The 13,533-nt window shown below is 38.2% G+C and overlaps 2 protein-coding genes across 3 annotated transcripts; both read right to left on the bottom strand.

Annotated features, from left to right (window-relative positions):
* Window positions 1-2,180: 2,180 nt before the first annotated feature.
* LOC131797996 (metabotropic glycine receptor-like) lies at window positions 2,181-9,020 on the bottom strand. Of its 2 annotated transcripts, XR_010716864.1 has the most exons (7): window positions 7,801-9,020; window positions 4,916-5,078; window positions 4,057-4,395; window positions 3,805-3,873; window positions 3,609-3,718; window positions 2,935-3,159; window positions 2,181-2,320 (listed from the first exon to the last, which is right to left on the bottom strand). XR_010716864.1 is itself a non-coding variant. In XM_059115657.2 (6 exons), the coding sequence occupies exons 1-6, from the start codon at window positions 8,595-8,597 to the stop codon at window positions 3,116-3,118; spliced, it is 1,512 nt and encodes a 503-aa protein (XP_058971640.2). In that variant the 5' UTR covers window positions 8,598-9,020; the 3' UTR covers window positions 2,990-3,115. The 2 variants fall into 2 exon arrangements, 1 of the variants encoding a protein (XP_058971640.2); XM_059115657.2 differs by lacking the exon at window positions 2,181-2,320 and having other exon boundaries at window positions 2,990-3,149.
* Window positions 9,021-11,055: 2,035 nt separating this feature from the next.
* On the bottom strand, window positions 11,056-12,009 carry LOC131798045 (melanocortin receptor 5-like). The gene has a single exon (XM_059115716.1). It carries the CDS (start codon window positions 12,007-12,009, stop codon window positions 11,056-11,058), a length of 954 nt encoding a protein of 317 aa, XP_058971699.1.
* Window positions 12,010-13,533: the final 1,524 nt, after the last annotated feature.

The raw sequence follows: 13,533 nt of genomic DNA, 5'->3' as shown, positions 1-13,533 counted from the left end.
GCAGTTAGGCAGCTGTGATAGTGGCAGCTGTAATGACAGTCGTTTTGCTTTCAGATCACTTCCAGTTTCTGTAACAAGTGTGGTGAAAGCACTCTGTCGTCGGCGAGAGGTTATGTTATCTACTGGATGGTTGTCATCTGTCATCAGGCGAGACTGAAGAACAGCTACTTTTTCACTCAGTCGCCGCATCTCGTCCTTTTCAGAGAAGCAAATATTTGTTTCATAGTAAACTTGGACTAATAATTTAGTCGCGTTCCTCAATGGAGAAAGAAGAGCAAATAAAACAATTTCCCTTAAGTGTCTGGTGTGATTTTGCATTGCATTTGCTTCACCATGATTTTTAATCGTTTTAGAGAGAGAAACTCTTGCGCCACCTGCTAAAAAGGATAAATAGCTTTGGGCTAACGACTGGTTTCGGATTGGACTGAAGTAGCTTTTAAAACTAACTTGCATAGAGGGTTCAATTGTGTGACCTTGAACATGTTTTAAATGATGTTGTGACAGGAAAATGATTCTTTTCGGCTTGTTCCTATTTCATCAATTCCTTTCTGCTGTTTGATTCTAATTAATATTGAGTCCAAAAAACCATTGCATGAGTATGATGCCAGATTATGGGTAATTGATCCAAAAATGAGGCTGAGCCGATAAAAAGTAATCGCTTAAGTCAGCGCACGCACTTTCATTCTGTCCATCTGACCAAGGCACCTTCGACCATTTTAGAGCTGGGAGTGTCAGTGTCCTACCTTCAATACTTGGTTTTCTTTCATCAATAAGTCCTCTTGATTATAAGGTATTCTTTCTACAACAATTTCGTCATCTGGTACAAGCATGTTGTTGCTGTTTGATGGAACAGCGTTATTCACTGATCTTTGCATTTGGCGTAACAACAAAAACTATAGAAAAAGGAAAAATACACATAAATCTCATAGTGGTCTTACATCCCTCATAACAGTTGACCATCATGGCCACTTTAAAGACACCCAGACTAAAAACTTCCTGTAAAAGCTCGACAACCTCCCTTCCTCGTCTTTGATCTTGTGCCCTTCCTTACTTCAACAAAATAAAAGTGTTCTTGTCCAGTAAGGGTTGGTGGCTTTTACGTTAAAATTAAACTGTATCTGAAAGTCAATTTTTAGTATCTTCTTAAAGTACTGTGGATTTTTCAGCCAAACAAACGCACAATGCACACAGTATAGCATGAGGCATCTTTTTGACTGATCAAGATAGGGGAGTAACCTTGCTATGGACATTTAATCGTGACTTACTAGGACTCAATGGAGGGGAGCACACAAGAGAACCTAAAAAGGATTGTACAATTACAAAAACTCTACCTTTGTCTTTTTCAAATCAGAAAAATAAATTTTTCCTTAAGTTTTTTCAATGAAGCCGTCAGAGCGCTGGGTCAGAAGGCTTTTCCCAAGCATGCTCATGTTATCCAGTCAGCTACACACGTCAGCTTTCGCTATGGTTTTTTAAGCTATGGACTAGCATCTCAACCTGGGGGGAGTAGTTATACTCCTTGTTGCTTCATGCAACATGGAAACCGAGATAAGCTGTGACGGGGTGGTTCATAGCGAATGGGCTCGAGTACAGACTTTACCTTGTGTATGAACATGAGAAATAACACAGTAGAACAGTCCATGTGAATCAGAACAAAGTCCAGAGCATACATCATGTCTGGGTTGGTTCTTCTTTTCGTTGTGATCCTGGTATCGACAGCAAAATTGACATTTAGAACTAAGATTCGGAAATGAGTTGTAAAAGTTGCTGTAGTCTTATGAACTAGCTGGTGAGATATATCAAGCCGAATAACAAAACTCAAAACTGGAAAAAATGCTCAACGGAACAATGAGGAAAACTCACGTTAGACTTGGCAGATCATCAATGAATTGGAGCTTAAAAGAAAATCGCTTGGGGGATTCATTTATAAATGTGATAGATTCGACTATGTTAATCTTTGAGATCTGCATAGAAGGTCTTTTGCTTTCAGTTCTGCCTTTCGAATATTGCGCGCGGCCTTTCTCCAATTGGTTTGGAATTTGGCATAAGCTTGAGAGGGACTCGTTGCATAGAGAACTATACATGACGATATATGGGAGTTTCAGTCTGGTGATGTAACTCTCTTTGTTACAAGGAAATAGGACACCCCAAATGTATTTCATGTAGTCTTGCACAAACCTGACCACCATAAGGAAACTGGTGACGAACATAGCGTTATAAATGGCCCAGCTAATGTACTTGCTCTCGTTATAAGCTGCCGGTGCATTTCTGATCTTGTAACAAAGCCACATTCCCCAAATCAACAACGCAATGTCCCCGGCTGAAAATGGTTTGCACTCGTTAATCATGATTAAAACAAATCTTTTTTTTTTTAAGTGGAGGAAATGTTGATTGTAACTTTGGGTTTACTTGATTTTCCTTCGTCATTAATGGGAGAAGACCCGAACTACTTTTTCAACCAGTTAATATAACATTATTGTTTTCCACTTGGGGATGGCTGCGTGATTTTTACATGATGCTAAAAGAGAATGGCACTTTTGTAATGAACCTCGATAAGATCAGAACCTTCTTAACTACGGCTACTTTCTGTATTTAAACAAAACTGTGAGTGTGAATCATATTCTCAGAGAGGAATTTGAATTTTATCAGATCACTTGTAGTGGTCAGAATGTGCGGTTATACAAAACGAATAAAGGATTAACAATATGTTAAGTTCCCTCTGACTCTTTGTGATTTAATTGACCATTTTTAGAAGCGGAGCTCGTAACGCGCAGCGAAGCCCCATATCAATATTAAGAATAAAATGATAATAATAATAATAATAATGATAATAATAATAATAATAATAATAATAATAATAAACGCTACTGCTTTTAAAATGGGAAAATTTATAAAAGACGTTCGAAATTAACCATTACTTGATCAGTTACTTACCGAATATGACCGTAAAATCAAACCAATTCTCTACACAGCGCGTAAACTTCAGGTCATCGGATGTCCTCGCCTCTTCAATGTCTGGCGGCGCCATTGCAGTCCATACAGTGAGATAAGCAGAGTATAACAGTACCAATAGACCTAACCGTCTCAACAGTACCCCGTCTGATAAAGTGAGCTTCTAGGCCGATCGTACTCGAAATATTAATGCCACCCTGCAAAGAACTAGCATCAGTCTTTTTGTGTTAATTTGTTTGTTCATATGTCTGTTTTCTATTTGTGAGTCTGTTTGCCCTTCCGCTTTTCTCGGGCTTGTCTTTATCTGGGGTGGCAATGGATTAATGGCTTTTTGCGGCTAATGATTAAAAGTTTCACAATTTTACAGCTAGCAGTTAATTTCGTTACGTGACGGTTAAGAGAGAAGTTTTTACCGTTAACTTTTTTTTCTGACAAACCTATAAAATGTGTCAGTTTCTGCGCCTAACGGCTAAATTGTTTTGCCGTTTTACGGCTGACAGTTAACCCCGATGAGAACTCCTATTGGCTCAGGCTGTTTCCTCAGTTTTCTTGTCTTCCTGATAGTCTTTCATTTTACTTTCGCCAACTCGTTTGTTTGTCAGCCTGTTTACTTCTCCATGGAAAACTACTTCGCGAAATGAAAAATACATACTTACCTCCATGTTTTAAGTGCCAACGATCCATACACCAGAACGAATCCAATATGACGCAACCAGGGTCGTGCAATACAACGGAGGCTTGAAGGTTTGAAGTATGAAACGATGAGCTGGAAATAGACGCAAATAACCACGCTTAAAAACAACAGCGGAATAACAAGGTTATAAAGACGCAATTATGAAGGAGAATGCTTACCTTTGAGTACATTAACATAGCGCCTAACAATATTATTTCCATGAAGCGCGTGCTGGAGGCCTTGAAAATCTGAAAACAAAAAAAAAAGCGATACACCGAGAAAAAAGTAATCAAAACAAAGACAAGTTCTGGAGAAGCTAATTTTTAAACCTGATCGTATTATTTATTTCAATGCGAATAATCCTTTTTTTATAACGCTGCTACACAAAATCTGTCTGCTTCTCCAAATAGAGAATAGTAAATTTAACATACCCTGTCATTCCAGTGTATTCCCACGCATACAGCAAATGCTACAGCCACACACATAACGAGTGCATTTAGAAAAAACAGCGGTAAACGGATATAGCTATTAGAGCTGTAAACGCATGGTTTGTCGTCAACACACTCGTCGCATCCAACACTGCAACGAATGCATTCGAAGTCCTCTTCGTAAGAGTTTGGGTCGCCTCGTAGATATCGATCGTGTTGGAGCTCAATGAGGGTTCCGTTAAAAGCCTTTACAGACGACTGACTGTCAGGGAAGTAAAAGCCCCGCTTACATGTACATATGTAACTCCCTCGCTTGAATCCTTGATTGTGGATTGCTTGACACTGTTTTAAGAAACGCAATAAGAGCGGTGGCCGTTACCAAGGTGCAGTTTTCTTTTCGTTTACTTGTCCTTCGCAGTCAGTGATCGTATTAGATCAATCCAAGAGAATATAAACGGAGAGAACTTATTCCCATCCCCAGTTTATGTTCTCTTGGTCAATCTTGAGCTGTTCATCTTACTAGCATTATACAGAGGTAAAAAAGGAGTCTACTCTTGAGCGAAATGCCTCACGCCAGTCAGAGCCTATCCCGGTTTCCGTCGCTTGAGGCGGGATATATGCCTATTTCTCCATGATTGAATGCCAGTCCATAATCTGTCCTTATGGATTTTTCTTTAGGTTTTCCTACTAATTTACTGCTACCCATCTTTACTTCCAGGTAAAGAGAAGCACTGTTGTCCAAGAACAAAACGCCATTACCTAATTCTCGAACCCTGACCTCGATCTCCAGTCTCCAGTCATATAAACCAGAGCTAAATCGTTGCTTACATTCTTTTTACCTTTCTAGAAATAAGACTCTTACCTCTGTTGATTTCTTGCAGAGATGAGTACCCATGAATTCCATTAAATTATCCGATGCATATCCGAGTCCTTTCTCCACTCCATCATCAGATTCAGAGGACTCCTGCTCGTCACACTGGTTAATGTCAATGTCGCTAAGTACCACATCGATACTGACCACACCCCTAGAAACCATAAAACAATGATAGCTAGAGACACTAATGTTATGGATAATGCCTGTAAGATAAATATCTAGAAATTTCTAGAATTCTTAGCCATGCTGATGTGCACGCCATGGAACTATCTGGAGCATTCCATTAGGTCATGTGGTAGTGAAGGAATACTACTAAAACAGTGGTGTTGTAAGGATCCAGAATAACTTGTAAGTGTGTTAAGGATTCAGTTGTGTAGTACTAATTGTTGTTGTAGTAGTCGGGGGGAGTGACCGACTGTTTAGAAAGCTATATACTAAGAGAGAGCTACTGTACAAGACTGTTCATTTCAAGGAACTCTGGAGACAACTGTGAGTTTGTGTGAGTGGTGAGCTAAGAAATAGATTGTAATGGGCTTAAATAAGGTTATTAAGGATAATTACTGTACTGCCTTTAGGATCCCATCTTTCTTATGAATATCACAATTCTCGTTTAAGAAAGTAGTTGAGTCTGTTGGATTCTAGTGATCTTTCTGTCGATTAAATTATACCGTGACATCAATTGGACTGAAAGGTATGCATTTTTTTTAATTTTTTTTTTTTTTTATTAAAAAATGTTCGCCTTAAGGAAAAGGAAAAAAGGAAAAATGATGGTCTTGTAGAACAATTTTCAACCGAGTACCGAAAGTAATCCGGAATTGAATTGGTTTTGCTTTACTTCGTTGTGCGATTGGTCCAGAAATCTTCGCTACCCTCTCGACCAATTAGAAGTAAAACTTAAACCAATCACGACGTGGTCGCACGCGTTTTCCGCGTAGTTTGGTTCGTTTTACATTGAGATCTCTTTGGCTCTTGGCGGTTTTTTCCTCTCCTCTGATTAGTCGTTGTTATTAGTTTGGCTTTGGTTTTAATACACTCAACCAAAAAGTGCTCTAAATGTATATGCTGGACCAAAAGTATAATTTTTATTAATTTTAATTATTTTTAATTTTACAATTTATAAATTTTTCTTCTTAACCGCTCTTTTCAGGGCCTTGAACGCACTTAATCCTATCTATATCTATATTGCCATTTAGTACTAACTTTTTGCTAAATATAAGGTCTTGGTACAATGCGACAATGATTGGGAGCATGCGTAGCGTTAGTGGCATGAAATGTTGGACTTTAAAAGAGCAATTTACCTAAAGGATCGATTTTGAGTGGTAGTTTTTAACTGGTGGGATAACACTAGTTTACTTTCGAAAGAAATGCAAATATTGTTTCGTTGCCAGGTGTAGAAAAATGAAAGACGATATTTGTATATTTACAATTTGACGTGATGACACCAGGTGCGAACCGAAACTAAGGCAAATATTAGTTATGTCATCTCATTTTTTTAATTTGGCGTGTTTTTCGTTTCTCTTTTTATTTTTTTAAACTTATATTGTAATATAGACTACTGGCATCAATATCACCACGTCAAGTCAGTGATATTTCTTTAGGCAAAGCTCGGTTGGTAATTTTTTTGGATATCTAATAATAGTGAGAGGAAATGTAAGCAATCATGGCGGAGCACATCATTTTCATAATGACCTCAAACGACTAAGTGCCAAACTTGTAAATGCTAATTTCTCGGAACTATAAAGTCATTAGCCGATGTCATAAAATTAAAAAAAAAAATAGAAAAAAACGGGAGTTGTAACAAATGGTGAAGTCTTTCTCAATGCAAGAACAAGGATTACTAAACTTTGTCTTAATGCCCAGCAAACTATAGCTTATCTTTGAATAGTCTAGTAATTTACATTTTGTTGAAAAGTAAGAGTTGCTAATCGTATGCAATCAAATGGAGCACACAATGTTTTTAAACATAGACTGTTATATTAAAGAAACAATGGTTGTGTCATATTCACGTCTAACCTGCCCATCTCAGTTCAACGTATTTACGTAGATGATGGAATATAGAACGTGAATAACAACTTGTTTATCCAACTCGGAATTTTGTTTTTGATAAGGCTTGCTTTCAAAGATAATGTTTCATTGCATTGTAGCATTGGTCTTTATCATCAGATGGTGAGCACTTGTAAACCAAGTCTCTCTCGCCAAGAAACACCATTTTTTGCAATTGTTAATTTTCAAATTTTTTATTAGCAATATTTGTTGTGTCGCTCAGCCGGATCGTTCTAATTTGATGCAGTCCAATCTATACGAAGAGAAGTGTCAGGATTTTCTATAAAAGTGACACAGCTGTTAATTTGGGTTTACAAATATTAAAATTTCTTCGCTTCGTAGGGGGGTAAAGAATATGGTTCCGACAGCTTTTTTGGTATAGAATTCAATATTGTGAGAAAAAAGTGGCACAGTATATAGAAAAGAAAAGGGGGAAAATGGGCAGAAATGTAAGACTTGATTATTCAATTATTATTCGATTATTCATTATTCAAAAAGGAAAATCTGCGCAAATAATTTTAATTCCAAAATGTCAGTCAAAATATTATGTAAAATCAAACAAACCATAATGGAGGTGTACCCTTCACATTGTTCTATAACAATTTTTTTCAAGACAGCTTATACTGCTATCGGTGTAACTCGACTGCGTCACCGAGACAAGAAAAAAACTGGGGGAATATGCTTCTAAAAATTTAAAAAAATGTGTGAAATAAGCGAATAACTCATCCGAAGCAATCCTCTCTGCGTTATGTCTTCACTCTAAATTTTGAAAATGAGAAATGCGCACAAATAGCACGACTTGAAACAAATAGCTTGGTTATGATACTCACAGGAAGTCGTCCGTTTCGTTGTAAAAAGGAGCGAGATAGGTCACCATCCAAATCTTTCCCCCAAAGCAGTCGAAGTAAGGTCGCGTCCATGCCCCATCTTCAAATGTCACATGCGGGAAGACCCGTTTTTTTTTATCATCCGTGTGGGTTAAGTTGTATCGTACTTCATAATAGCTTGTGATGCTCTCGGGACGGAAAGTAAGTGCTTTTTTTTTAGGTTTGTGCCACCAAATCGCATTTTCGTCCGTCGTGTAGTCATAACCTTGACTCGCCGAAACTATATCTATGACATGAACACTTTTTTTTAACTCTGGATCCCTGAATGCATAGGGACAAAATCTTGTGTAGTTCTTGTACAAATAGTTGTCAAAGCAAATCACTGAACCGAAGACAGACGGCGAAAATAAAACGATCGAGCGCACGTAGTGGTACAGAAGCGCGTCGTTAGCTCCAATGGGATCACCGTCTCTCCCGCGCGAGCGCCACAGCGATGTCATAAGGTTAGCCACTTGCACCGTCAAAAGAGCTTCTTGCCTCCATCTCCTTTCGTCAAAAGTTATGTTCAGTAAATCAACCTTGTCACATGTGCCATTTCGTTCTTGAAGCTGTCGCTCGACGTTTGCGACTCTACGAAGTGCAATTTCTACGAGAGACTTAGTTTCGCGCTTTGCCTCATCCTCGGCGGTTGTTGTAGGTTGTTCAGCATTGGCACAACATCTTCTTTGCGACCAAAAATCGTTACTGGCAATTTGACACAAAGTGATCATTACAAGCAGAGCCACACGAAACGATATCATCGTCAAGAAGGGCAAACTGCGTGTTTATCTAACACACGGGAAAGCAGAAGGCGGAGAATAGATGTTGGCCCGAGTTTCCACAGCATTAACCTCTGGGCATATGTTCAGCTTGTTGCCTCTGATTCGTGCGTTGGTGGGATTACAAACAAAATGAGGACAATTGTGAAGTTAATGTTGATTGACTGAACTCATTAATTTTTATAGAGTTTAGTGAACACTGAAAGATAATACTTAAATAGCCAAAGGCAACTCGTAAGTGGAGAGGCTACACCTCCAGTCAGCATGTTAAGTTTGTTTCCTTTTAAAAACTGTCATTTTTGCTCCGTCCGTGCCACGCAATGGAATCAAATGCGTTTGAAGTTTCCTTTTAGTTCTGATTTGAATGAAACCAGAATTACCATTTGAGCTTCACGTCGAAGGCACGAGCGAACTTCGAAGTAATATTCTGAAAATGATATTCATTGAACTGTATCATTCTTCACGTGACGTCCATTATTTCAGATCGATGGGATATCATATTTCCTGAATTAACGACTCTAACCTGCCGCGTGCACTGGAGCTCCAATATCAATTTTAAGGAGTATCAGAAACAACAATTGATACATTCGCTCTGTTTTTAATATAAAATGGTTTTTATGCAAAGAAATTAAGTATATCTATTTAACATTTCTTTTTAAAACTTGGGATATCCACTTTATCTTTTCTAAAACATGCTTCAATCGTCAAAAGGGATGTACAAGTTCCATTTTTTTTTTTTGATGATTGTCTAAATGTTAAATTTCTTCGGCGTTGAAATTTTTGACCGTCAGTCGGTTCTTCCTATTTTTGTCTTAATTCATCCATGACTGAAAATTTTTTGGTGGCTCTTGAGTTGTGGTATGTTGACGTCCTAACCTGATCTTATTAGCTTGTAACCTTAGCTTGTAACCCCTCACATTTGATCACAGATACCGTTATTTAGGGTATCTTTAACATATGTAAATTACCAAAGATTTTTCGATTTTTTCACCTGCTTCTTCGTTTGAATGCAAAACATCTTGACGATAGTAATTGTAATGAGATGTCATACAGGCTTAACTTTTTACTTCTTGAGGTTTTGTTTTATCTGCGCTAAGGACGTAAAATACTTTGAGAAATGAAAATGAAAAGTATCCAAATATCTGAGTTCATTTTGTTAACTTTTGGTCACGGCTGAGAATACCTCGAGACATGGAAACTTTGGGGGTTTTGATTCTTCTGATTTTGGTTCCCCTCTTGTACCAAAAAAAAAAAAAGAAAACCGGCCTTGGAAACAAGAGTAAATTCTTATTTGTATTCTATAACTCAGTGCCTCACTGATGAAATATTCATTTACGAGGCACCCCCCGTGTATCTCTCACAAGAGTTAGCTCCCTGCAGGAATTTAAGTCAACTCGAGCCGCAAACCTTGATCATGTAAGCCGAAGAAATTCGCAAACTCGCGCTTACTTTTCATGCCGTACTCAGTATCATTTAATACCCAATTTTTGCAATCCTGTTCTGAGTTAATAAAATGTCAAAATTTCTTTAAGTCGAAGAAAATTGGACAAGGCCGAGTTTTTCCGAAGCGCGATTGGTTTTAATCCTGATTTGATTGTTATGGCAACATAAACGTTTTGTATGTAGTTATCCCTAATTGATGTTTATTGGTTTTCGCTCAACCCGGCCCTGGTCTCTTATTGACGATACAATATTTTATATGCTATTTTAATTCGGTGGCAGATAAGCAATAGGACGTAGTTGATTTCGAATACATATGAAATTTATGAAAGATTTGCTGCAAGGGCAACAAATCCAAAAAACCAGAAACGGAAAAATTTAGCTGATTCGAGTCTTGATGTGTGGCTCATTCAGCGACTTTCACTAACCACTTAGGCTATGTCGAGGAAAAAATTATGGATTTGACTGAAGGTTATCGAGCAAATTAAACACCTTTAGGTTAAGGCTATCACTTAATTAGAGCTACCTTGGCAAATAACGACGCAATAACAAGTCAAGAAGTTAAACTAGCACCGCATTACATCCTCGTAAGCCTGCGATCACCTCTCTACTTTTCTTAACATCATGCCCTGAAAGGGTTGACAATGGATGAAAGTAGCTAATTGAGCAAGAGGTAATCAAAGATTAATGAAGTCTGTTCAGTTCTGTTTTTTCATTCATCAAAGTTCCCACAATGGTTGTGCATTTCGAGGCCGGAGTCATCTTTCATCGTTTTGTTACAAATCCAACTAAAGAAACCTTGAGGAAGCTTTACCGCTACGTGTTTACACAATAGCCATACAACCATTTTAGATTAGGTAGCGTGTCAAACTGAATCCGCAATTGAATACAGAGCTACGTTTTTTCTTTTCATCAATTACCGTTCAGCCAACCTGGAACTTGAAAACTGTTGTCGTGCTTAAGTGTACAAAAATGTTTACTGTGAACAAAACCCGTGAATCTAACTTAGTGCACAGTTACAAAACTGCGCGACGGTTTCCTTCAAACTTTGTCTGACTTCTCTGATCTTCCAGCAATAGAGGGAGGGATTTAGAGACGAATTTAGGTAGACTAAAGTGGCAGTCCCTAACCAGGTAATGTAAAGTTGCTTTTCATTAAAAATCCTCAGCACGGTTACGATGCAAAACGGAACGTAACAGCCCAGCAAAGTCACCTGAATCCAAAAAATGGCGGACACTGTTGCTTTATAGCGTTCTATATTCAGACCAATTTTTCCCGCACTTGGTTGTCCCTGACGGACTTGTATTTGAATCTGACGATGGCGTAACAAAATCTGAATCTTAGTATAAGAAAATATCGAGGTCAGCATACAAAGCGCAGCACAGATGGAGGCAATTATCCAAGCGATGCGGGAGCTCCAGATCTGTAACGAGCCACACGAAACACCGATCAGCCAAGAAGACGCTACGAACGCTCGAACGCGACTCATTGTAACAACCTGTCTGTATCGCAGCCCTAGATACAAGGCTAAGAGTCGATCAACACTGATCGCTGTCGAGGTAAGCACTGATACCCCACAAAGCGTGATACTTACATAAGGATTTATTTCCTCAATGTAAAAAGTTGCTCTTGTGTCCATCTTTGTTAAAAGAGACAGCAGAAAGGTCGCATGAAATGGCTGTAAAATTAGGCCCACGAAAAGATCTGTGACTGCCAGTGATTGGAATAAAAGTTTTGTCGGCTTATGAAGCGTCGAAACTTTCTGAAGAGAAATTAGGATAAGGACGTTGCTTAGAGACGCACTTATCGAGAGAAAAATATTGATGGCTGCGATACAAGCAATAACACTAGTGCGCCATAGTGTTCCTGGGCTATCTGGTGTAATTGCGAAGTTTGCCTCGGTAGTATTTAAGTCTGTCATCGTTCTTGCGGTTGGTCCCACGGTTTCGTTCATCTTCTGCGATAAATAAGAAAAAGACCTTCAAGTACCAGATTCAAAGCAGTGAGTGGCGCTCATTAAAAGTGTTTTTATGCATATCACAGCCCTCGTTGGCCTTGACAGCTTTATATATACAGCTGCTGTATGCAGACAGCTGTAAGCTGTTTGCTCTGAACTTTTCCATCATATTTAATTGGTAGATAAAGAACAGGATGTAGCTAATTTTGAATACACTCATTAAAAAACAGATTTGCTACTATGACAACAAAGCCAAAACAGAAAATTCGGTTAGTCTTGATGTCTGGTTAACATAATGACTGTCATTAGTTAACTACTTAAGGTCCCTAAATAATAAATGCTGATTCTGAAAAAAAAAATTGGAAAAATTAGTTGGTCGACTTGACTGACGGTTATCGATTAAACTAAACTCCTCTAATTATGTTCCTTCGAGGGCGATATGTAAATGTCAGTAAAAACCCCCCAAAAAATTATCGCCAATTTACGTAAATGAAGATTTTAAGAAATCAGATGTTATCACAATCAATGTAAGCGGGCAAATAGGAAACTGTCCTCTTGCCAAAGGCGCTCAACGGGCCAAAACTTATCGAGGGCTGGCTTCTATGAGGGTCTGATTAAGGGTACTTCGATAACACTAAACACTTATTTTTTTGACTGTATAACATTAAACAGTTAGTTTTCAGCTATTTTAATACTAACATTAAAAAATTCGTTGTAACATTATTTTTTTCCCATAAACAAACAAACCACAACCTAAAAGGGGAAATATCTATGTTGGGCCTATGTTTATTGTCTCAAAGAGGTTTTTTTGGCCATTTTCCAACAATTCGGGATTATTTCAAGACTTCCGAAGTGAGGGAGATATCCGAAAGCTGCCGAAGATTTCCGAAAGCTGTCGAAGATGTCTGAAGGCTGCCGAAGATGTCCGAACACTGCTGAAGATGTCCAAAGACTGCCGAAGATGTCCACTGAGACTGCAAAGATGTCCACAGACTTATGAACGACGATATTTGAAGACTACCGCAGATTTGGCTTGTATAACTCATAACAATTCTATTCTTAAAGCGCTTTTACAGCGAGAATTCACCAACCGTGACCACTTAGAGAAAATATATTAGTAACAAATCAGATTACGATATTTAAATCAAACAACCAATGGGATAGAGCATCGAAATAAACAGTAAAATTAAGCAAATTTACGGACTGCCATCCGTTGTATGAATACCTCAGTACGATTGGTTGGCTTTGTGAGATGGTCCCAGTTGGTGTATCTGCACTGTAAACAAAAAGAGATAAATACGAAAATTACAAGGAAAATGAGAGTTAACATATATAAGTGTTTAAATTTGACTAGTAATGAAAGCAATAACAGAATATTCTTTTACCAATAAGATCGGCTACAGTGCTCACAATGTATAATGGTCAACAAAAATGACAGACATGTCACTCCATCCTGGCCAAAAACATTTGATTATATTCCATACCTGAATAGTCGCGATTGTCCCAACTATTTCTAGAGAT

Source organism: Pocillopora verrucosa, chromosome 3, assembly GCF_036669915.1.
Source record: "Pocillopora verrucosa isolate sample1 chromosome 3, ASM3666991v2, whole genome shotgun sequence".
In the NCBI taxonomy this organism is placed as follows: Eukaryota; Metazoa; Cnidaria; class Anthozoa; order Scleractinia; family Pocilloporidae; genus Pocillopora; species Pocillopora verrucosa.
The sequence above is the reverse complement of the archived record's forward strand: the minus strand, read 5'-3'. Positions and strand labels throughout refer to the sequence as shown.